This window comes from Lycium barbarum, chromosome 12 (genome assembly GCF_019175385.1).
Source record: "Lycium barbarum isolate Lr01 chromosome 12, ASM1917538v2, whole genome shotgun sequence".
Classification (NCBI taxonomy): domain Eukaryota; kingdom Viridiplantae; phylum Streptophyta; class Magnoliopsida; order Solanales; family Solanaceae; genus Lycium; species Lycium barbarum.
In genome coordinates, this window is record NC_083348.1 from 71,449,805 (window position 1) to 71,473,388 (window position 23,584).

Consider the following 23,584-nt stretch of genomic DNA (forward strand, 5'->3'; position numbering starts at 1 on the left):
ATCTCTTCTATGTTTTCAAAGAGTTACATAGTGTTTGGGAAACAGAATAGCTACTAAAAATTAAGTGATATATCATAATGAATGAAATAACCAGATTTTACAGCTTAACATTCTACAACAATTCACCTTTTGTCTTCATTATTCATTATTTTCTTCGTTGATCAATTAATTCCTGTCTTTGCATTTATGTGGAGTATAATTAAGAAAAAACAACACAGGAAAATTCCACATTCCTCTTCAATGTTCTTTTTGTACATAAAGATGCGACTTTACATAAAGACGAAAAAGATATAAAACACAACATGGAGTTGTATTTGTAACTTTTTTACGATTATAACGTTACATCAAGAACCTTAAAAATTGTCTTCCGTCTCTCGTCTTTAAACAATATCTCCATCTTCAACATCTCAATATGTCACGACCCAAATGCCGCTAAGTCATACGGGTGCCTACCATATCCCACCTCGGTAGGAGAACCCTTCCCTTAATCAGTTATACAACAATAATTACTAAATAAAGAGAAATTAATGAAGAGTCTAACATATATTATAAATACCAAGTGCGGAATTCCCAATTCTAAATACCACCCAAGGAAAATGGTCAGAAATAGTACAAGAGCCACTGATCTACGTGTCTGAATAATACATGAGTCTCAAAACTAGAAATATTGTCTAAGGATCAAAGTAAGATGAGTAGTAAAGAAGGAGTCCCAAGGGTGGCGGACTCGTCCAATAAGCTCACCCTATCAAACTCCGCAGATAGCCTTGGGATCAATGTCGAGGTGCAGAAGTGGTACCGATCTCGTACTCTGCACTAAAAAAGAATGCAACAAGGTAGGGTCAGTACAAACACAAGTACTGATAGGTATCATAGGCCGACAACAATTAGCTAACATATACAGAGGGAGAAACTGAAGGATAGACGTGCTCACAATCAAGTACAAGTAGAAATCACAATCCACTATATCAGTCCAAATATAGAAAGACATATACAGAATCCAAGGCATAAAAGGATGATATGAAGAATGAATATGCAACGCAAGGCAATACAATGCAAGACATATATTCATCAACCTAATGATTACTTTTTTTAAAATACTACTAGTACAACAGTTTAATTCCAAGGTCACGGGAATTGAGTTGAACAATTTACCTGCAATTGGTTATGTTTTCCCTTGTTGTGCAGAGTTTGTGCGCAGTCTTTTATTTTTCAACTGCTCCTAGGCTTCTTTCTTTTCTATGCAGTTAATGAATTTAGACTCTATGTAGTAGGTCTTCCACGGATGGGCCACTAAGGAGAAGTTGTGTGGGCCTAATCTGATTATTTATCACAGTAGCTTCCTTAATTCATTTATTCTCTTAACCACTTTGTCTACTTTAAAAATTTACCCACTCCATCAGATAATATATTTGCCAACTTATACCTTATATGGGTGCAAATAATATTCCTATGAATAAACTATTCACACACATTAAGTAAGTATATATACAAAAATTTACCCGTCAATTAAATGACCGAGTCACCCATCACCGCAAGCTATAAACACCAAAATAGGGCCACATGAAGGATCTTTTAGGAATATTAGGTCTAAAATTGCTAGACGACCTAATGGGTCATTACATCAGATACCAATCAAGCAATCGTTCGTCCTCGAGCGAACAAAAAAAACTTGGTGAGAGGTAATACCTGAACCGCCAAATAACTGAGGGTATCTACTCCACATTTCTGCCTCAGTCTCCCAAGTAGCTTCCTCCACCGGACGATCCTTCCATTGAACTTTCACAGAGGCTATTTCTTTGGTCCGTAACTTTCTAGCCTGCCTATCTAATATTGCTATAGGCTCTTCCTCATATGACAGATTCTCATCTAACAACACCGAGACCCAGTGAATGATATAAGACCCGTCTGAATGGTACTTCTTCAACATAGAAACATGAAAAATTGGATGGACACCCGACAGGCGTGGTGGCAAGGCCAGCTCATATGCAACCTCGCCAATACGACGAAGGATCTTAAATGGGCCGATATACCTGGGACTCAACTTACCCCTCTTCCCAAATCTCATGATACCCTTCATGGGTGAAACCTTCAACAAGACTTGCTCCCCCACCATAAACGCCATATCTCGGACCTTCCGATCCGCATACATCTTTTGTCTATTTTGGGCTGCCTGAAACTTTTCCTGAATAAGCTTCACTTTATCCAATGATTCTCTCAACAGATCTGTACCCCATGGTCGAACCTCAAAAGCATCAAACCACCTGATAGGAGAACGACACCTCCTCCCATACAAGGCCTCAAACGGTGCCATGTAGATACTGGAATGGTAACTATTGTTGTACGCGAACTCAGCCAAAGGCAAAAATTAGTCCCAATGACCACCGAAATCGATAACACAAGCTCTCAACATGTCCTCAAGCACCTGGATAGTCCTTTTGGACTGTCCGTCAGTCTGGGGATGAAATGCAGTACTAAGATCCAACTGAGTACCCAATTCTGCCTGCAAGGTCTGCCAGAAATGGAAAGTAAATTGAGTGCCTCGATCGAAGATTAATAGAAATAAGAACCCCGTGCAACCGCACTATCTCACGAATGTAGATCTTGGCCAACCTCTCCGCATTATAAGTAACCAGAACCGGGATGAAGTGTGCAGACTTGGTCAACCTATCCACAATGACCCATATGGAGTCAAACTTGCCTAAGGTCTTCGGAAGACCCACAACAAAGTCTATGGCTATCCTCTCCCACTTCCACTCGGAAATAGGCATCCTCTGAAGCACGCCACCAGGTCTCTGGTGCTCATACTTATCCTGTTGACAATTTCCACATCGAACCACAAAATCTGCAACATCACGCTTCATTCGACCCCACCAATAGTGTTGCCTCAAATCACAATACATCTTGGTAGCACCTGGATGAATAGAATAACGGGAGCTATGAACCTCCTTCAGTATCACGTGAATGAAATCACCGACTCGAGGAACACATAGCCGTCCCTTCATCCTCAGAACCCCCTCACCATCGAGCACAACCTCTTCGGCCTCGCCTCGCAACACCTTGTCACAAATCTTACATAACTGAGGATCCTCAAACTGTCTAGTCCTAATCTCTTCCAAGAGAGACGATCTCGCCTCAAGACAAGCAAATACCCGACCCAAATGTGAAAGATCCAATCGGACAAGACGGTTAGCCAGAGTATGAACCTCTATGGCTAAGGGACGCTCAGACACTGCAAATCTCGCCAAGCTACCCATACTCACCGCTTTATGACTCAAGGCATCTGCCACCACATTCACCTTACCCGGATGGTAAAGTATGGTAATATCATAATCTTTCAGGAGCTCCATCCATCTACCTTGCCTGAAATTTAGATCTCTCTGAGTAAACACATGCTGCAAACTACGATGATCAGTGAACACCTCACAACGGACCCCATATAAATAATGCCTCTAGATCTTCAAGGCAAAGACCACTGCCAACAACTCTAAATCATGCGTAGGGTAGTTTCTCTCATGAATCTTCAACTGTCTCGAGGCATAGGCGATGAACTTTCCCTCCTGCATCAACACAACACCTAAACCAATACGGGATGCATCACAATAAACAGAGTACTCCTTCCCCTCTACGGGCAGTGCCAAAATCGGAGCCGCAGTCAACAAAGCCTCAGCTTTTGAAAGCTCTCCTCGGAACCATCAGACCACTGGAAAGGAACCTCCTTCTGGGTTAATCTTGTCATAGGTGACGCAATAGCAGCAAACCCTTTCACGAACCGACGATAATAACTAGCTAACCCCACAAAGCTACGAATCTCAGTCACGGTCGTGGGCCTCGGTCAATCTCTAACTGCCTTGATCTTTTTAGGATCAACTATGATTCCCTCCTTCGTCACAACATGGCCCAAGAATGCCACCGACTCCATCCAAAATTCACACTTAATTTTTTTTGCATAAAGCTCCTTTTCTTTCAACAAACCAAGGACAATCCTCAAGTGCTGCTCATGCTCCTCCCGACTCTTTGAGTACACCAGAATGTGATCAATGAAGACAATAACGAAGGAGTCTAAGTATGGATTGAAAATGCCATTCATCAAAGTCATAAAAGCTGCCGGGGCATTCGTAAGCCCGAAAGACATCACAAGGAACTCGTAGTGACCATAACGAGTCCTAAAGGTCGTCTTGGGAATATCTTTGGCCCGAATCTTCAACTGATGGTAGCCCGATCTCAAGTCAATCTTTGAAAACACAGAAGCACCCTGAAGGTGGTCAAATAGATCATCGATACGAGGAATAGGGTACTTGTTGCTAATGGTCACCTTGTTCAGCTGTCGGTAGTCAATACACATCCTCATGGTACCATCTTTCTTCTTCACAAATAGCACAGAAGCACCCCAAGGGGAGACACTCGGTCTAATGAATCCCTTGTTCAGAAGATCCTGAAGTTGCTCCTTCAATTCTCTCAACTCAGCCGGCGCCATCCTATAAGGTGCAATAGAGATAGGACGAGTGCCCGACTCCAAATCTATACAAAAATGAATATCACGATCGGGCTCTATACCTGGCAAATCGGCAGGAAACACCTCCGCAAACTCATAAACCACTGGCACAAACTCAAGAGACAGGGAATCTGCACTAGTATCACGAACATGCGCTAAGTAAGCTAAGCAACCCTTATCCACCAGCTTCTTCGCACGAAGGTAGGAAATAATCTTTCTCGGGGCAGGGCTAGGAGTACCCCTCCACTCTAATCTAGGAATCCCAAGCATGGCCAAAGTAACAGTCTTGGAATGACAATCCAAGATGGTGTGATATGGAGATAACCAAGTCATGCCCAATATAATGTCAAAGTCTAAAATGTCCAGGATCATCAAATCTACCCACGTGTTATACCCCATGAAGGTAACTAGACAATTTCGATAGACTCTATCAACCAACACGGAATCCCCAACCGGAGTAGCCACATATATAGGCAGGTCAAGATGGTCACAAGTCAAATCCCAACCCACAGAGTGATAAGTAGACACATATGAATAAGTAGACTTTGGATCAAATAAAACCGAAGCCGGCCGACGACGAACAGAAATAGCACCTGAGATCATAGCATCTAAAGCCTCTGCTTCTGGTCTACCCGAAAAAGCATAACACTGCGCGCCACCCCGGTCGCTCTGAACAAACTGTGGCCCACCTTTGGAGCCATGAATACCACCTCTCCCAGACTGGTGTCCTCCTTTCGATGACTGAAAACCACCGCGACTTGACTGAGCGCCGCCTCTCGCTGAAGAACCACCCCCGGTACCAGTAGAAGCTGGAGTCCTCGGAGTCTGAAACCTGAAACCCTGCTGAGCTCCACTCTATCTAACACGAGGGAAAAATCTAGAAATGTGCCCGAATCGCCACAACCCCAGCAAACCCTAGGATCGGAAGATTGATGAATGGAGGCTGAAGATCCGGAAGGGCTCTCACGGGCAACTGACCTAGAAGATGAACCTCCCTGAGACTGGCCAGCCCCGTATCCACCCTGCCTGGGATGACCACTAGAAAAAGTCTGCAAAGCTGACTGCACCGGACGACTGGGGACCGAATGATAGGACCTCGAAGACTGACCCCCACCGCGGTAACTAGAAGAGACACTATACCGCCCCTAATAACGGGCCTTCTTCTTACTCGATCCTCCCTGAGCTCAGACCTGGGCAGCCTCAATACTAATGGCATGATCAACAACCTTCTGCTAAGAAACCTCAGGAGTCATGTGCTGAAGACAGTGAACATGAATATCAAGAGAGAGTCCATTCACAAATCTACGGACCCTCTCTTCATCCGTCGGAATCATATGGGTAGCATACCTCGCCAAAAACAGAAACCTAGCCTCATACTCGGCTACAGACATCCCCCTCTCTTGAAGGTGAGTAAACTCCTCCTTACGCTGCTCTCTCAAAGGGAAAGGTACATACTTGTCAAGAATAACTTGATGGAACTGAGCCCAAGCAAGAGGAGGCGAACCAACTGGCCTACTCTCCACATAATACCTCCACCAAGTCTTCGTATCATCGCGAAGCTAGAAAGTAGTGTAGTCAACTCCATGGGTCTCCACAATACCCATCTGGTATAGACATTCATGTATATCTATAATAAACTCGTATGCGTCCTTACCCCGGGCGCCGTGAAACCTGGGCGGCTTAATCTTCAAGAACCTCCAAATGAGCTCCTGATCACGATGAGTCAATGTCTGTAAAGCAACTAGCCTCGGAATGCCCTCGGGGGCACGAAATCCATCCATATGCGGGGCCATAGCAGCAGCAGGCTGCATCCCAAGAGTCCGTCCCTGCTCCGGAGTGTGCAGACCCGCCTGAGTGTGAGAACCTCCAGTAGCAGCACCCCCAGCAGTCCGCTGGCCCTCCAAATGAAGAATAATACGGGCCAACGTATCCTGAACCGCTGGGTTTGACATATACTCGGGGTGAGTCTGGGCTGGCCCCAAGCCTCTCCCATCCTGCTCCTCAACCTCGGGCTCACGCTCAGGAGATAGCAAGGGCACCCGTCTCTGTCCAGCTGCAGGAGCCCTGTCCCTGGCTAGTGCAGCACCGCGACCTCTGGCACGGCTACGACCCCTAGCTCGTCCTCAACCTCTACCTAGAGTGCCGACCACAACAGCAGGCTCGGGATCAACATCCCTCGCATGACCAGCTTGTGTATTCATCACCATTTGAGAGAGAATAGAGAGGAATCAGATAATTCAAGTGTTCCAGATACCAATCAGAATAAAGTAGCACGAAAGAATCAAGAAAATTGAGGTTTCCTAAATGCTTTATACCCATCCACAAGACTCTACTAGGCATGCTCTTGTACTTATAGACCGGGTAACCTAGGCTCTGATACCAACTTGTCACGATCCAAATGCCACTAAGTCGTGCGGACACCTACTATATCCCACCTCGGTAGGAGAACCCTTCCCTTAATCAGTTATACAACAATAATTACTAAATAAAGCGAAATTAATGAAGAGTCTAACATATATTATAAATACCAAGTGCGGGATTCCCAATTCTAAATACCACCCAAGGAAAATGGTTAGAAATAGTACAAGAGCCACTGATCAACGTGTCTGAATAACACATGAGTCTCAAAACTAGAAATATTGTCTAAGGATCAAAGTAAGACGAGTAGTAAAGAAGGAGTCCCAGGGGTGGCGAACTCGTCCAATAAGCTCACCCTAACAAACTCCGCAGATGGCCTCGGGATCAATGTCGAGGTCTGATACCGATCTCGTACTCTACACTCAAAAAGAATGCAGCAAGGTAGGGTCTGTACAAACACAAGTACTAGTAGGTATCATAGGCCGACAACAATTAGCTAACATATACACAGGAAGAAACTGAAGGATAGACATGCTCGCAATCAAGTACAAGTAGAAATCACAATCCACTATATCAATCCAAATATAGAAAGACATATACAGAATCCAAGGCATAAAAGGATGATATGAAGAATGAATACGTAACGCAAGGCAATACAATACAATACAATGCAATGTAATGCCCGTACACACATGCTATGGCGGTGTAGATCGTCGCCCAACAACCATGACCCATAGGGCCCCCGGAAGTCCATATACCACTCTCATGAACCCGATAAAGACCTCGGGCCTCGTTTACTCTCACGATCCCGGTAAGAACCTCGGGCCTCGTGTACTCTCACGATCCTGGTAAGGACCTCGGGCCTTGTGTACTCTCTTCCTTATCATCACTTCCAATCCAGTCACAACACAACCATATAAGGCTACAAGCCAACAAATCAGTCAACAATACCAGCCTAGTCCATCCCAACTTCATACCCGAAAGCGCACATGCTTTTTTCGACAGTATCTAACTATACATATGTTTCGCTAATCGAAGTCTAACCAAAAAGGTATGCCATAACCTACCTCGAAGCCGAACGAGAGCCACGAACAATCAAACTTGAGCTTTACCCTTCCGGAACGCTTCCGAACGATCAAAATCTAGCGATTAAATATTCTATGTTAATAAATTACAATTCTATCCACAAATAGACTCACAATTCATAAATTCTCATATATATATATATATATATATATATATTTAGGACTAGGACTCGAAACGTTCAATTACCCCAAAATCTTAATATAGGATTAACATCTCACTTTCCATGACGCAAATACCACGAGTTTAAAGTTTAAAGGTGTACATAGAATCCAATACCCGAATATTCAATTACTTATATCCAAAATATATATAAAAAAAAAAGAAAAAGAAAATGGAACTTGCTAACCTAATATCTATGATCGAAGACGAAACCATAAGCAATTTTGAGAGCAGTGTTCGTGAAACCAGAGACAATTTTTAAGAACATTATTTATCGACCCTTAAGTCATTATACATGAAACCATAATCATTAGTCATTACTACCTCATAATTACTATCCATTATTTATCCAAAATTATTACTCCCTCCGTAAAATTTTGAAACCAGTAGAACTCCAAAATTATTACTCCCTCCGCAAAATTTTGAAACCAGTAGAACCCAAGGTAGATAATGAATTCAATCCCCTAAATAGTATTAAAATAATATTTCTCCACAATGGTACATTGCATATACGTACTACATGAATTCACTCCCCTAAATAATATTAAAATAATATTTCTCCACAATAGTACACTGCATATACTTACTACATGAATTCAATCCCCTAAATAATATTAAAATAGTATCTTTCCACAATAATACACTGCATACACGTACTACCCGTAATAATTGCAACATTCCACTACTATTTTCTCAATTTTCAGCCAAACGTGTAGCCTACTCATCAACCTAATGATTACTTTTTTTAAACTACTACTAGTACAACAATTTAATTCCATGGTCACGAGAATTGGGTTGAATAATTTACATGCAATTGGTTTTCAGCCAAACGTGTAGCCTACTCATCAACCTAATGATTACTTTTTTTTAAACTACTACTAGTACAACAATTTAATTCCATGGTCACGAGAATTGGGTTGAATAATTTACGTGCAATTGGTTATGTTTTCTCTTGTTGTGTAGAGTTTGTGCGTAGTCTTTTATTTTTCAACTGCTCCTAGGCTTCTTTCTTTTCTATGCAGTTAATGAATTTGGACTCTATGTAGCAGGTCTTCCACGGATGGGCCACTAAGGAGAAGTTGTGTGAGCCTAATCTGATTATTTATCACAGTAGCTTCCTTAATTCATTTATTCCCTTAATCACTTTGTCTACTTTAAAAATTTACCCACTCCATCAAATAATAAATTTACCAACTTATACCTTATATGGGTGCAAATAATATTCCTATGAATAAACTATTCACACACATTAAGTAAGTATATATACAAAAAATTACACGTCAATTAAATGACCGAGTCACCCATCACCGCAAGCTATAAACACCAAAATAGGGCCACGGAAAGGATCTTTTAGGAATATTAGGTCTAAAATTGCTAGACGACCAAATGGGTCGTTACACAATATGATCTCGGTCTTCAACAATTAAAATTGGATATGGGAAATTTTCATTTTCATCTATTTAGAAGGCCTACAGTAGATTAGTAAATAAGAATATCATATCATTATGTTATTACTAAAATGTATTAAAAACTCGCAAGACTATATAAAATTTAAGTAAATTGATAAATTACCATGAAGTTGCAGCAAAGCACCATCCAAGTGATTGTATCGACTTGACTTGCAATGAATATATGTGACAAAACAGTAGTGTAGTTTTACAATTTTGATTCGACCAATACGGTTTTGTCTAGACAATCTTTCCCAAACATAAAGCAATTGTCTCTTGCAATTTTAGCAATATATGATCGGAGAAGAAGAACATATTTACAAAGAGGGCTTTTGGAACGATGCAATCAAGAGGACTCTTGTTGCTCAAGTCCTCTTGCACAAACTTATACCTCCTCTTGCACAAACTCAAAGGGTATGAATCACGATTGTTGTTCCGGAAACGATGGTTCAGTAAGAAACTTTTGGAATTCTGCAATTAAGTGAAGTAAACGGTGCATTTAATCTTTTTCCGAAACGAGCCTTTGTTTCCCGAAACGTTTCCCTAAAAGGCTTTAATTTGTGTTTAAAGAATAAGTTTTACAAAGGGAAAAATAAAAAAAAAATAAAAAAAAAAGAAGAAAAAAGATAAATAGGATTCTTGGCCACGTAACCGAACTTATGTCCTCCTTTTATATAGATAGATATATAGATTGAGCTGGTATATGTATATATAGTTTTATTTATACCGTAAACATTTAGCATTGTCCAAATTTTATTACCAAGATTTAAGATGTACACATAGAGAAGATTACACACACATATATATATATATCTGCTCACAACTAGGCTGAATTTTGCAGCTAAATGAAGAAACAACATATTAGAAGGCTATAGGCCAAAACGTGAAAGTACTACTATATATAAGGGAGAATCCCCAACTTTTGTAGTCCTCACATGATTTTTTTTTGTCCATTTTACCTTCAATTGATTTTTTTATTACCTTAAATGTTATCACCTATTTTGGAAAATTTGAATAACTTATGGGCTTTTTAATACTACAAAGAGTGATGACGTGTAAAAGGTGATAGTGACACTACAAAAATCTATTTTTTTTAACCAAATTTAATGTTTTTTTAATTCATTTTACCTCTAATTGGAACTTTAATTACCTTGCAAGTTCTCACCTATTTTGGTAAATTTGAATAACTTAATGGGCTTTTTTAATGATGCTACAAGGAGTGATGCTGTGGAAAAGGTGTGACACTACAAAAAAAAAAAAACTATTTATGCAATCAAATTTAAAATTGATCAAAAAGTTTGTTGTCTATCTCCTATGTGGAAATGATTATTAAAATTTTCCTATAAAACTTATTATAGAAAAGTAAAAAAATTATCGTGGCATTCTCTTTCTACCTTAGTATATGCTTAACTACTAAATTAAAAATTATTTTAATATATAGCTAAAAATATTTGAAAAAATTAATTACATACACGCTTAAGAAATTACAATATAAATCTCTTTAAAAATAGATTAAATTAAGAAAAAATAAAAAATACATCATTTCTTAACATACTTTTTTATGGAAAAAGAAAAGATTAAAGTAAGAAAAACAAATAAATTCATTAACTTTTCAGTTCCTTGTATGATTTAATTTGAACGAACATCTACAAAAGTATTTCATCATATCAAGACGTTTATTTATTTAATTTTAAATGCATACATTTGTTTGAAAATAAAAAGGAAGTCTAAAAATACTCTAAAAAAAAATGTTGTTTTCTAACTTACAAAAACTTTTATGTGATTCATTATTTCAGAAACATTGAGAAATTATTGAACTATTATAACTAATATAGTGTTACAAAAATAAAATAGAAGGCAAGAATAGCAAAAAAAACACACAAATAAGATTGTAAATATAAATTTTAATGTAGTTTGGGTCCGAGCTCGGCCAGATGATACTAGTATACAGGAATATGAAGTGAAAACACATGTATGAGCCCGTTTGGATTGGCTTTAAGTTGCTTATAAGCTGTTTTCAGCTTTTTTGAGTGTTTGGCTGGCCAGCTTAAAGTCATTTTGTGCTTAAAATAAGCTCAAAAAAATAATTGGGCATGTTTGACTTAGCTTACTTAAAACAACTTATAAGCAAAATAAAAAATAAAAAATTGGGCTACCCTAACTTATTTTTTTTTAGCTTATAAGCTGTTTGCAGTTTATAAATTGCTTAAAATAAGCTCATCCAAAAAGGCTCTATATTCATTCTCTTGACTCATTGGTCATGTTGACAATTGGAGCATTGTACACCATCACACATCCATATTGACTATTAGAGTAGTGTAAACTACAAGTTCATATTTTCAGTTTAGCCCCATGTAACGGAAAAATAAAATCCAGCGAGGATTTGGTTCATCCGACACATAACACACCCTCATCAAGAATCTACAAGGATATTATATTGTGATTTTGGTTCGCTTCATCTTGGGGTCCTATTGTAAACCTTAGAAATCTGTCTTTTAAATACAAGTTACAGTACCATATAATACACCCTGATCAAGAATTTTAAGGAGTTTTTCTAGCAAATTTGCTTTCCTTCTACCGTGCAGCTAGTATCCACGATGTAATCCATCATAATCTTTTTATTAGAATCATCCACCATCTGCAAAATTCCAAGTCAGTAACTACAACTAAAACACGAAACAAGTTGCAGATAGGTTTATCGATGAGGCAGAAGTAAGACTCTTTCTGGTTTAACTTCTATACATTGAAACTCATTAAAGAAAACCCATAATTAATGTAATTAGCAACTTGACAAGTAACCTGCTATAACATATACTTAATTTGCAACTATTGCCCAAAATTCACCTACACAGTTAGTGGATGGATAGAAGATAAATCAACAATCTTTACCTTTGATGCGAGGCGCTTCAAATTATCCCATTCAAAATCTTCCTTACAGTATGCTGATCGAACCTTTATGAAGATATATCTAATTCAGGTTGATGTCATGATTAAATTGATTCACTAAACGAGGGAAAAGAAAAAAGGCTAGAGAGTAAACCAACCTCTAAAATGCGCAAAGCTGGACGAAGAAGCCAACGAATGTCCCCACAGATTCAAGTAAACATTAGTATAAAAAAAGTCAGAACTTCTGTTGAAGATCAAAAACAATCTAAACTTTTAGATGATATTGATCGCACAATACAACATGGTATCAGAATTGAGCTAGAGTTGATAAAGTACCAATTCATTAATTACAGAATCAGACTTGGATGTGCACTCTTTTGGGATGTCTTTGAATTTGAATATCTAAGAAAAGATCCTCTGAACTCTATAAATTATAGTACTACTAACTCTTTGACAGGGACAACAAGAATCCTACTATCCTAGTGAGCAAACCTCTTAGAGAAGAATTAAGGTTTACATATTTGCCAGTGAATCTGGAAATAGTCTATGTATGTACCTAGATTTTTATGTCTGGGGGATTCCCTCATCAAATCTGCGCAAAACTTATCCCCATCATTCAATGAGTATTTATCCAGAAACTCTCTCAGCTCCTCATACGCCTCAGGATTGTAGCTCTGCCATGTGAAAATATAGTTAATACAGACTACAGATTAACTAATTTTAAGAGGATTTAACTTATACAGCTGTGAGCGTTTTTTTTTTTAATTACTGTTAGTGCATTTTAACCTATTGTAACAAAACCTGCCTTATTTTTCAGGTTATCAATCTTACTTTTAATAGACACTTACATGCAGTTCTGTTAGTTAATCTGACTGTCTATGTATATATAGAAGTTAAACTCTAAAGGAAAAGACCTATAATACATCTTTGTTCAACATCCTTTTAAGACATGCTTATGAGATGCATTTTTCTACAACTATTTGCTAAGTAGGAGATAATGAACCTGAAGCTGCGCAGCAACAATTTTAACAGCAATATAATTGAAGAAATGGTGCAGATGTTGGGCTGCTGTGGATTCCGGTGATGTCCCGAATCCTGCATAAGCCAAACATATATCTCATGTACTACAGATAGAAGCTTATATACGAGCCCCAAAGTGTATCTTAGAGGTCAACAAAGTGAGTAAAATTCACCGGAGATTAGAATTTAAATCTAAATAGAAACAAAAACGCTAGGATAGACAGAGTTACTTAATATTTGTGCCAGCAGGTAACAAATACACATCAATAACTCAAACACCGCCGTACCAAAATACAAACACTTAAATCTGAAATTGTAGGAGAAGGAAAGGTAGTAGTGATTACACACCAGGGACATACATCTTGTGACACTGGAAACGTGTAGATTGGCAAGTTCTCTGCTTCCATAGCTTGAACGTGTAAGCTCTGGTTTCTGTTTGAAGTGTTGAGGGGAATAATGAGAGCTGCGAAAACACGATTGCTGTTGAGTACTCCATTGATACCAGTTGTGCTAGGCTGTTTGTTTGGTAAACACAGAGTATTAAAATGTTGAATGAGTTGATTTTCAATAGGCAGCGGTCATAATGAAGAAAATCCTAGAAAAAAAGAAAATGAGGGAAAAAAAGATAGAAATATCTCTGGTCCAGTGCATAAATATCTCAATGTGAAAAGGAAGTCTGCTACTAAAATTTTTGTTGGTTCATGAATTGTGGATCCCACTCTATCCAATGCATAAGCCATATTTTTTGCCATGTTAATAAACTAGAACCAAGAGATAAGAGGTCTTACTGACTTTAAGTGAAAGCAAAGTCAACGTTATCAACTGAGTATTTGTCTCTCTATATCGATTTTTTGAGTTATTGGTCCTGAGGAGCATAACATGTAGGGGAAGAGTTACATGGTCCAAGGAGTTTAAGTAAATTTTTTTCATTCAAAATTATATTGTGCATACAAGTGAAATAGTAATTTTCTTCTATAAATAAATTATTGAATTGCCTTAAAACAAGAGAAACCTTCTATCGTGTGAATTGAGAGTAGGGCTGGGCATAAATACCGAAAACCGAAAAACTGAACCGAAACTTCAACAAACTGAACCGAGCCGAACTAGTTTGGTTCGGTGTTTGGTGTCCACCGTAACAAAACCGAAACCGAAATAGCCGAACCGAAGTTTGATAAAACCGAACCAAAAAACCGAACGCGCACCGAAATTTAATACATTACTAAAAAAAAATTAAAATAGTCCAGGCCCATTAAGTTTAAAGCAAAAAAAACCCAATTGTAATAAGTCCTCTTTTGCATTTGTATCCCTAATTTTCCACTTCAATTGAAAAAATCAAATATCCTTAACAAAGAAAGGTAACTAGGATGTGTCTTTAGGATTAATGTATGTCCTTTATGTGTTTTCTTAATTATTTTTACGGTATGTATATAACACCTAGTAATCCTATATCATGATTATAGTTTTCTGTTCTTGTGTATCCTGTTTGTTTGATTTTGATTTCAATTTATCAGTTTTATGTTTTATTGCTTTTGAGAATATAAATTAGTGTCAATGAAATCGCTTCTAATATTATATCAAAAAAATCGAATTGAAAAAACCGAAACCGAACCGAAAGAACCGAACCGAACCGAACTAATTTGGTTCAGTGTTCGGTGTCCACCTTAAAAAAACCGAACCCGAAATAGCCAAACCGAACGCCCACCCCTAAGTGAGAGTGCATTTATCAAGAATTCGGTTAAACCAAGTGTTTCATAGTTGAAATATATATAGAGGAAAAAAAAAAAAAACAAGTAGTGTTAGATATATATTTCAAAATCCACTGTCTTAACTCAGTGCTTATATATACGCATGGAAGAACAAACACACACAAAATGGAAAAGAAAAAAACTTAAAAGGAAAGAAAGAGGAGTCTTTTTCATTCTTCTGCTTGGCCGCACCAACAACAAAAATTCACACGTACGTCCTGTCAGGAAGCATATTTTCACATTCCAAGAATCCAAAATAGAATATTGGGACAGAGAGTTTGCAATTGGATATTTTATATCTTCTTCAATAATGTTAGAATATTCACCAAGTATTAAGACACAGCAAAATGGCAAAAGAACAAACCGAGATAGTAGTAATATTTTTTTGAAGACGGCATACATGACAACTGAAAATATGCCTTCAACATTTTGTTATATCATTAGACTATAACTACTCCCTTTTCTTCTCTCTCTCCTATAATCTTCTCATAATAATGAGCATTAGAGCAAAAACCATTAGCCTCATTAGTCTTAGTTTTTTTCTTTTCATTTTCAGTGGTGAAGCCAAGTCATGTGGCAATGGTTGTGACATGGCTATAGCTTCGTACCATATTTGGCCACGATCTAATTTAACTTATGTCAGTCAAATATTCAACCTGACAATTCCAGACATTCTTAAATACAATCCTGAAATTACAAACCAAGATAGTATCACTAGTGACACGAGGATTAATGTCCCATTTTCTTGTGATTGCATAAATGGTGATTTTTTAGGACATACTTTTGTATACAAAACTGTGTTTGGTGATACGTACAAAAGAATTGCTACTATGGCTTTTGCAAATCTTACAACGGAGCATTGGCTCAAACGGGTCAACAATTATGACCCGACTAATATACCGGATTATGCCATGATCAATGTGACCGTGAATTGCTCGTGTGGCAATGGAGAAGTGTCTGATGATTATGGGTTGTTCGCCACGTACCCTCTTCGTGGGGGAGAGAACTTAACGACGGTGGCTGTGGCGTCCGGTGTGCCAGCTGAGTTGCTGGAGAAGTTCAATCCGGGTTTGGATTTTGGTTCCGGGTTAGGAATAGCGTTTGTGCCGGCAAGAGGTTAGTGAGCAGATTATTTTTGTTTTTTGGTTGTTGTTGTTTGTTTGAATTGAGGATTAGTCTATACCTTTAACGTTATTATTTCAAGTTGGACTACCACAAGAAATCAAGTTTTAAATTATATGCACCGTTATTATAAGAAATTTTTGAATAAACTCATTACGTATTTTGACTATAGTAAGTGGCAACTGAACCAATAAAATTTAACATCTACTTTAATATATTTTATTCTCTTTCAAAGTTCATCAATCAGCATATCCACTCTAGATTCAATTTGTTAGTATCTGTTTCCTTGCCATAAAATTTTGAAGAAAAGAAAAACAAACAAAAGATAAGCACCATGATTCCATGAACCTCAAATTTTTTCTTAAACTAAAATTAAAAAAAGAAAAAGAAAAAAAAAAGGAAACTTCAGAGTGGGCCTGAAATATGTAAAGATCCGTTGGACAATACCCGGCCCATTCATTTCGCGATCCAGTTGGATTAGGTGGCGGGAGATATAACCGTTTATCCCAACGATTCAGAGAGAGAAAAATAACCCAAATAACATTTGCTAGCGTATGAGTTATTCATAAGTTATCTACTTAATCAGGGAACTAATTGAACAGCTTGAAAAGGTAATTTGTCTGTTTAAACTTTAAAATGAGGTTTAGCATATTCAAGTGCTTGATCAAGAAATTAAAACCAGTTATAATAAAGATGTATTTGTGGGTGAATCGTGAGTACTAATCGATTACAATCACGAGTCCCGGCTGAAATGAAGAGTATATAGTATCTTAAATCTAATTAAGAACAAGGAGCTCAAAAGTTAGATCTTTATTGTGTGTGTGTTTTTAGTAGACAAATATGTGAGACCTATCAGGCCAAAACACACAATACCTCATAAGTATAAAAAGAGATGAAAGTAAGTATTAAATGTGCCCTAAAGAAGCAAACAAGTGGTAATAGAGCCAGATTATGAGGGTCATACAGTGAATGGATATTGTAAGTTGTGTTTTTTTGCAAAAGTTTCAAAGTATTTTTTTTCCAAAGATTTGATCTGGAGACAAATAAATCTATGGCAGGATATTTAATGCATTCCTTTGAAAAGAAAGTTGATACTTTCATGTACCCCATTATGTCCTAGGAACTGGTAGAAATTCTCATTTGTTGAATTTGGCAGACTGATGACTTAGTATATTTTGTTCTTACCCCGTCTTCCTTTAAACTTCCATTTCAGATTCACATGGAAATTTTCCACCCTTGAAGACGAGGTATTGTCCAAACTTAATGGAGTACTATTCTTTTGATATCTGCTCAGTTTTGATCTCTCTATGATAGTTATCTAATATAATACCTGGCTTATTGATTTTGCAGGTCAAGAGGTTGGCTCTATTTCGCTACTGCTCTGATGATATATGTCTCAACTTTTGAGTTCAAACATGAAGTTCGATAGTAATAGATTTTGTTAAGCAGAATACCTAAAGACCCCCCTAAACTTGGCACGTTTTATTCAGATCCCCTGTAAACTATACTGGGTCCTAATCACCTTGTAATAGGCTTATCTATAATCGTTACTCCCTCAAACAATAATTGGTCCTAACTGGTCCCCTAATTACCCCCTCAAACTGTAAATTGTTACCATCGCTTACTAAATGATGCCATTTTGTTAGGACTTTCACCTGGAGCCATTGCTGGCATAACAGTGGCAGCAATTTTTGGGGCTAGCTTCTTTGCAGTTTGCCTTTATTTTTTATTTTATAGGAGCAAGCAAATAGAGGAGGAATCATTTCTCCAAGGATCATCTGATGAACACTTCAATGAGCACTTCCGTGAGTAATTTATTTTATAGTGATGTATCCTTTCCCCAACGAAAAGATAATACTTTCTTCTTAAAGTAGATTGATTAACAAAATTTCCTTAACTACTGATGCAGCAATACTTTCTCCAGTTTCATGTTTCTTGTTTCTCTTGTTTTTTCCATGAGTAATCATCAGGCTAACTGTAAGTAAGCCTAAAATATGTCTCCTGCTGCATATTTTGCTTGAAAGCATTTATAGATAAGTTAAGCCAAATGTGCCCGCCAAAGAATAATAATAACAATTGATGAACCACTGTCTTCAAAGCCTGGTATTCAGTATGGTTTAATGAAATCTTAATGCATCAGGTCCTCCAAATTTGGAGAAATTTACAGAATCAGGTCCTTTATTTGGTGTTATTTCTCCAAGGCCGACAGGGATCACAGTGGATAAATCAGTGGAATTTTCATATGAGGAACTCGCTAAGGCTACAAATAACTTCAGCATGGAAAATAAGATTGGTCAAGGTGGCTTTGGATTAGTCTTTTATGGAATGTTAAAAGGCGAGGTTTGTGGGTATTCTTGTCATAATATTTGGAATAAACACTTAAATACTCCTACTTGTCGGTATCTACTTTGATTTGCCAATGTCTTCTCGTTCATAATACCAGTATAGGGCTAACAACGTAGGGCGTAGTAACAGTGAGCATGGAGAATAGTGCAGCTTAAAGATCTTGAAATATAAATGAAGAAGATCAATTTATGATTAGTAAAACATCCGAGGTTTATACATGCAAAGTAGCATAAGTTATAAAATATGGTTGTTTAGCTATAACCAGAGCAACATATCTAAATAGGTCATGGAGGCTGCTAATCGTAGATGTAGCCACTGAATGAAACATTGTTCATTGATTCAACGGAATAAAACACATTTGAATCAGAAGATAATGTATCTTTTGCCTTTCTTTAGCTTAGGTCTTCTTCTGACTTGAATGCAGAGAGCAGCAATTAAGAAAATGGATATGCAAGCATCCAAAGAATTCTTTGCTGAGTTGAAAGTCTTAACACATATTCATCACTTGAACTTGGTAAGCTAATACTCTTATAATGATTGAGAATATCAGCATTTCTTGTATTGGTATTATTTTCTTTGTGCTTGTGTTTCCTCTAAAGAAAGCCCGACAGCTGGTTCAAGGTTTGAAGTTCAAACATGCTTCTATTTCCTACAAGCTACAAAATTTTCTGTAATCAACATTTGAATTCAGCTCATATTCCACACTCTCTATTAATCAAAATGCAGAAATGCCTGGTGACGTCGCTCTATTGCGTCAAGCTATTAGAACATGGTGCCGTCCCAGTAACTTAGGACTTTGGTCCATATGTCAATTAACTATACTTGGGTTTTATTCTTTCTATCCATGTTTAAGAAATAGAAAAGGAATGGAAGTTACATATGATAATCACCAGAATGCCTCCTTGGGAGCCTGCATCACGCAAATATCTTCTGTGCAATAATCAGAATATAGTTCATTAATTTCATGCGTGCCTTTTTGCAGCAGTCCCTTGAAAAGCGAGCAAGATACAGAACTTTCTCTGCCAAGTTTAAAGATAAAAAAAATACTTGCTCTGATTGAGACCATGAGATGACATTTTTATTTTTAAAACCCATTGCAGGTACGCTTGATTGGATATTGTGTTGAAGGGTCTTTATTCTTAGTTTACGAATACATTGAAAATGGAAACCTTGGTGAACACTTGCGTGGATCAGGTAAGTAATATTCTATTACTTCTTTGAAATGCTGTAAACCATGTTACTATAGTCACCGTGCTGCATTTTTCTCACTCTTCTAAATCCATCTCGACCTTTGACTTTCAAGGCCAGAATCCGTTATCGTGGTCTACTAGGGTGCAAATTGCTCTTGATGCAGCTAGAGGACTCGAATACATCCATGAGCATACTGTTCCTCTATACATCCACAGTGATATTAAATCTGCTAATATTTTGATTGACAAAGACTTCCGTGCAAAGGTTGTGAAAATTGTGATCTTTAAACTAAAGATCAAACTCTTGGCATATAATTGCATTGAAAGATCTTGATCTTTTGCAGGTAGCAGACTTTGGACTTACAAAGCTAACTGAAGTTGGAAGTACCTCTTTTCATACACGCCTTGTGGGTACTTTTGGTTACATGCCTCCAGAGTAAGCGTCTGATTCCACGTGGTCTTTTAAATACCTATGTTTTCGAGATTCTCTATAATATGATGATGTCTGCAAATGTCATCAATAATACTTCTATGTTCTATCTGCTAAAATATCTAGCGGTTACTAAGATGGTATTCAGAACCTCCGTAGTAGCAATTAAATGCAAAACCCCCATATTTCTCTCCTTTTCCTCTATTTTGATCAGTCTGGCAGGTCATTATTGTATGCAGTTGTTTCAGCATATCCTGATTGATTTAGCATATACATTATCTGAGAGAAGGCATGAAAGTTGAGTAGTTTTGTAAAATTTACGTTATCATAGGTCATCAATGGTAGAATATTGAAGTTGAAGGAGTTGGCAGTCATTTCCTGCAAAACTGTTCAAATTTGCCTTTGAGAAAAACTGTATCTTTCAAGATATTGCTGCTAACTGAGTCAAGACGTGGTGCTACTCTGAAACAATACCATTGGCGCTAAATTCTGTTCTATAAGAAGTGGTGAGGTTCAATAAATTGTCAGGTTCGAACACGAGACAATGAGGAGGGAAACTGTTTAACTTATGTCATCTTATGTTTCCATATTTCGTCACCTAGAAATACTGATATTAAGCACTGTGGTTCACATAGCATAGTTGTAGATACGAAATTTTCTAATTTGTTTGTGTGTTGGGTTTTCCTTATTATTATATTTTGTAGTTCCTGTTTAAATGGGCCTTGCAAACAGGTATGCTCAGTATGGTGATGTTTCCCCTAAAGTTGACGTCTATGCTTTTGGAGTAGTACTATATGAGCTAATATCTGCTAAAGAAGCTATTGTCAAGACGAATGAAGTTATAACCGAATCGAAAGGACTTGTTGCTTTGGTATGCCTTGTCACAATCTTGTTTTACATAAAAATTCCAGCCTCTAAACCACTAAGACAGTTTTGTGTTATTTGCAGTTTGAGGAAGTTCTCAACCAGACTAGTGCCCGAGAAGGGTTATGCAAAGTTGTTGATTCCAAACTCGGAGATGACTATCCATTAGATTCAGTCTGCAAGGTAGAGTATCATTGTTATTCATGTGAAACATGAACGTTTGCCACTTATGTAAATTAGTTGGTTATTTTACTTGCAGGTGGCACAGCTTGCCAAGGCTTGCACACATGAAAATCCTCAGTTGAGACCTAGCATGAGGTCCATTGTTGTAGCTTTAATGACTCTATCATCCTCTACTGAAGATTGGGATATTGGCTCCTTTTATGAAAATCAAGGCCTTGTCCATCTCATGTCAGGAAGGTAGCAATAGCCGCTTGTGTTCATTCAAGCATTCTCAAGGCCTAAGGAACCTCATGTGCTTGAAAGTATTAATTAGTATCTGTTTATATAAATACTCATGAGTATTTTACCTTCTTTTTTTAATTTTTTCCCCTTTCATCGTTACTTTTCTGTTATTCTTTTTCTTTGTTTTGTAAAGGTTAAGTTTTTCAAAGAAGTTTGAAAATTAGAAATTGATCACATTTATACAGCCTTTTCTTTATGTCCTCCACCCCAAGGAATCATCTGTGGTCCCCGTTTATCCCTACACGACTCGTGGGCCTTCAGTTTACAGTGTACCAGCTACTCATAGGTGGTGGCTTAGTTAAGACTTAAGAGAATATTCTTTGGAGCCCTAGCGAATACGATACGAGTCTTCATAAGGCAATCGGCCTTGCTTTTGAGTCCAAATGAATCATTTTATAGATAGCTTACCAACTAAGGCAATCTCTCGCTCATCTAATCAGAACAACCTCATTCCTAAATATTACCACCTACTGGTTGTCTATGCTAATACAATTATTTCGTGATTCGTAGCCATCTCCCATTCTTTGGCTGAATTTAAAAATAAATAAATAAATTTAAGAATGTATAATTTATTGCAAGCTTCCAATTGTAGGTTGTAATATAAGTAGGTTATCAACCTGTGCACGTTTCTCCATCCCTTTGAACCAGCCGGGTCAAAATTATTTGTCTTTTTTATTAACAAGATAATATAGAAGAAACAACAAGTAAACCCAAATGATTGTGTCATTCTATCCCTCTGGCAAGTATCAAATAAAATATGATGGTTCCTAGTCCTAATTTTAAATGTTCATACTATTATATTTGATCCAGGTGTAATCTTCAATAGAGTAATATTTTTACTTCTTTGTTTTATCTCTTGGTATGACATTGTTGATGCAATCTTGACTTTGATGGCATGAGGTGTTAAACTTATTTACTATATTAATTTTACCAAAATTTAACTCCATCTATGTGAGCGTTGTATGCTCGGTTCAACATAAAGGATAAGTCTTTCGTTAGGTGAGGACTGGCTCTAAAAATAATCTTAATATCATGAAGCTACAATATTCAATTCACTAGAATATGCACCTTCATTTACGTGTTCAATACCTCTGTGGAATTCCGAAATTTTAACAAGATGATTTGAAGAAAATGCAAGACGTTATAGCTAGAAGCTTTCCTATATTAGGGAAGTGAACAGTTTATATCTATACCAAAAAATAAAATAAAAAAAATCCTATTTACATATAATTTATGAACGAAAGAGATATAATTGAACCCCTCTCTCTATCATCTAGCTCGGACATGCCTGTGGGTATTGTTGACTGAACAAAAAGTTCATGATGAGATATAGAAAATTCATATCATCGATCCTAACTAATATAGATTTGAGCCTTAATTGATTGGTTGGACTTCACTAAAACAAGTTATAAGATCTGTGCATTGATAGTGCACGACTTTTTGCACCATTGATTTATAAAGTTTATCGGGTAATTTGGATTGCCCTTCGCTGGGTGGTCTTTAATTTTTATCCCTTAAATTGGTGGTCTTTAACTTTTGCCCTTAGTTAAAAAATCCTTGATATTGGATCGAACTCTCATTCAGTCAAAAATTTTAAAAAAATCGCAAGACAAAGTTTGGATTCGCAAGTCAGAGTTTTGATAAGGCAGAATTTTGGCTGTAAAGGCAGAATTTGCATAAAATTTTGCCTTGCAATTTATTTTATTATTGAACTGGAATTTGAACCCACAACTTCGAGGTATTAGGCTAAGGGCAAAATTTAAAACCACCAATTTGAAGGGCGAAAATTAAAGACCACCCCAAATGAAGGACAAGCTGCGGAAAAAAAAAGAAAAAAAGAAAAAAAGAAATTGACCTACTAGAACAAGCATGTCTTTATAAGAAGCATGGTATTCAGGTATTGTATTTGTTTCCTCTAGTAATATACTAGTATAAGTATTCAAACTGTGCTAGTAGTGTAAAAAATCTTCACA

At 37.3% G+C, this 23,584-nt stretch overlaps 2 protein-coding genes and 1 long non-coding RNA gene across 3 annotated transcripts; 1 reads left to right on the forward strand and 2 right to left on the reverse strand.

The window, feature by feature from the left end:
• Nucleotides 1–358: 358 nt before the first annotated feature.
• On the reverse strand, nt 359–10,330 carry LOC132624807 (uncharacterized). The gene is made up of 3 exons (XR_009576544.1): nt 9,668–10,330; nt 7,918–7,992; nt 359–813 (listed from the first exon to the last, which is right to left on the reverse strand). It is a non-coding gene; the product is annotated as an uncharacterized LOC132624807 (long non-coding RNA).
• Nucleotides 10,331–11,757: 1,427 nt separating this feature from the next.
• LOC132624066 (chaperonin-like RBCX protein 1, chloroplastic) lies at nt 11,758–14,069 on the reverse strand. Its single transcript, XM_060338902.1, has 7 exons — nt 13,798–14,069; nt 13,433–13,524; nt 12,986–13,103; nt 12,588–12,604; nt 12,433–12,495; nt 12,072–12,181; nt 11,758–12,008 (listed from the first exon to the last, which is right to left on the reverse strand). The coding sequence occupies exons 1-6, from the start codon at nt 13,943–13,945 to the stop codon at nt 12,098–12,100; spliced, it is 522 nt and encodes a 173-aa protein (XP_060194885.1). The 5' UTR covers nt 13,946–14,069; the 3' UTR covers nt 11,758–12,008; nt 12,072–12,097.
• Nucleotides 14,070–15,688: 1,619 nt separating this feature from the next.
• Nucleotides 15,689–21,809, forward strand: LOC132622665 (lysM domain receptor-like kinase 3). Its single transcript, XM_060337314.1, has 12 exons — nt 15,689–16,310; nt 17,530–17,563; nt 17,667–17,674; nt 17,963–18,121; nt 18,457–18,656; nt 19,087–19,176; nt 19,763–19,856; nt 19,966–20,117; nt 20,197–20,288; nt 21,015–21,153; nt 21,231–21,329; nt 21,406–21,809. The coding sequence occupies exons 1-12, from the start codon at nt 15,689–15,691 to the stop codon at nt 21,568–21,570; spliced, it is 1,854 nt and encodes a 617-aa protein (XP_060193297.1). The 3' UTR covers nt 21,571–21,809.
• The last annotated feature ends 1,775 nt before the right edge of the window (nt 21,810–23,584 follow it).

Excerpts from the sequence above, each read along its gene's own strand:
- LOC132624066 (XM_060338902.1), bottom strand. The coding sequence starts at position 13,945 with ATGGAGTACTCAACAGCAATCGTGTTTTCGCAGCTCTCATTATTCCCC. Across the intron at positions 13,104-13,432 it reads TTGTTGCTGCGCAGCTTCAG|AGCTACAATCCTGAGGCGTA; the intron begins GTTCATTATCTC and ends TTCACATGGCAG. Across the intron at positions 12,182-12,432 it reads TGAAGCGCCTCGCATCAAAG|ATGGTGGATGATTCTAATAA; the intron begins GTAAAGATTGTT and ends GGAATTTTGCAG.
- LOC132622665 (XM_060337314.1), top strand. The coding sequence starts at position 15,689 with ATGAGCATTAGAGCAAAAACCATTAGCCTCATTAGTCTTAGTTTTTTT. Across the intron at positions 16,311-17,529 it reads AGCGTTTGTGCCGGCAAGAG|ATTCACATGGAAATTTTCCA; the intron begins GTTAGTGAGCAG and ends CTTCCATTTCAG. Across the intron at positions 20,289-21,014 it reads TTTGGTTACATGCCTCCAGA|GTATGCTCAGTATGGTGATG; the intron begins GTAAGCGTCTGA and ends CCTTGCAAACAG.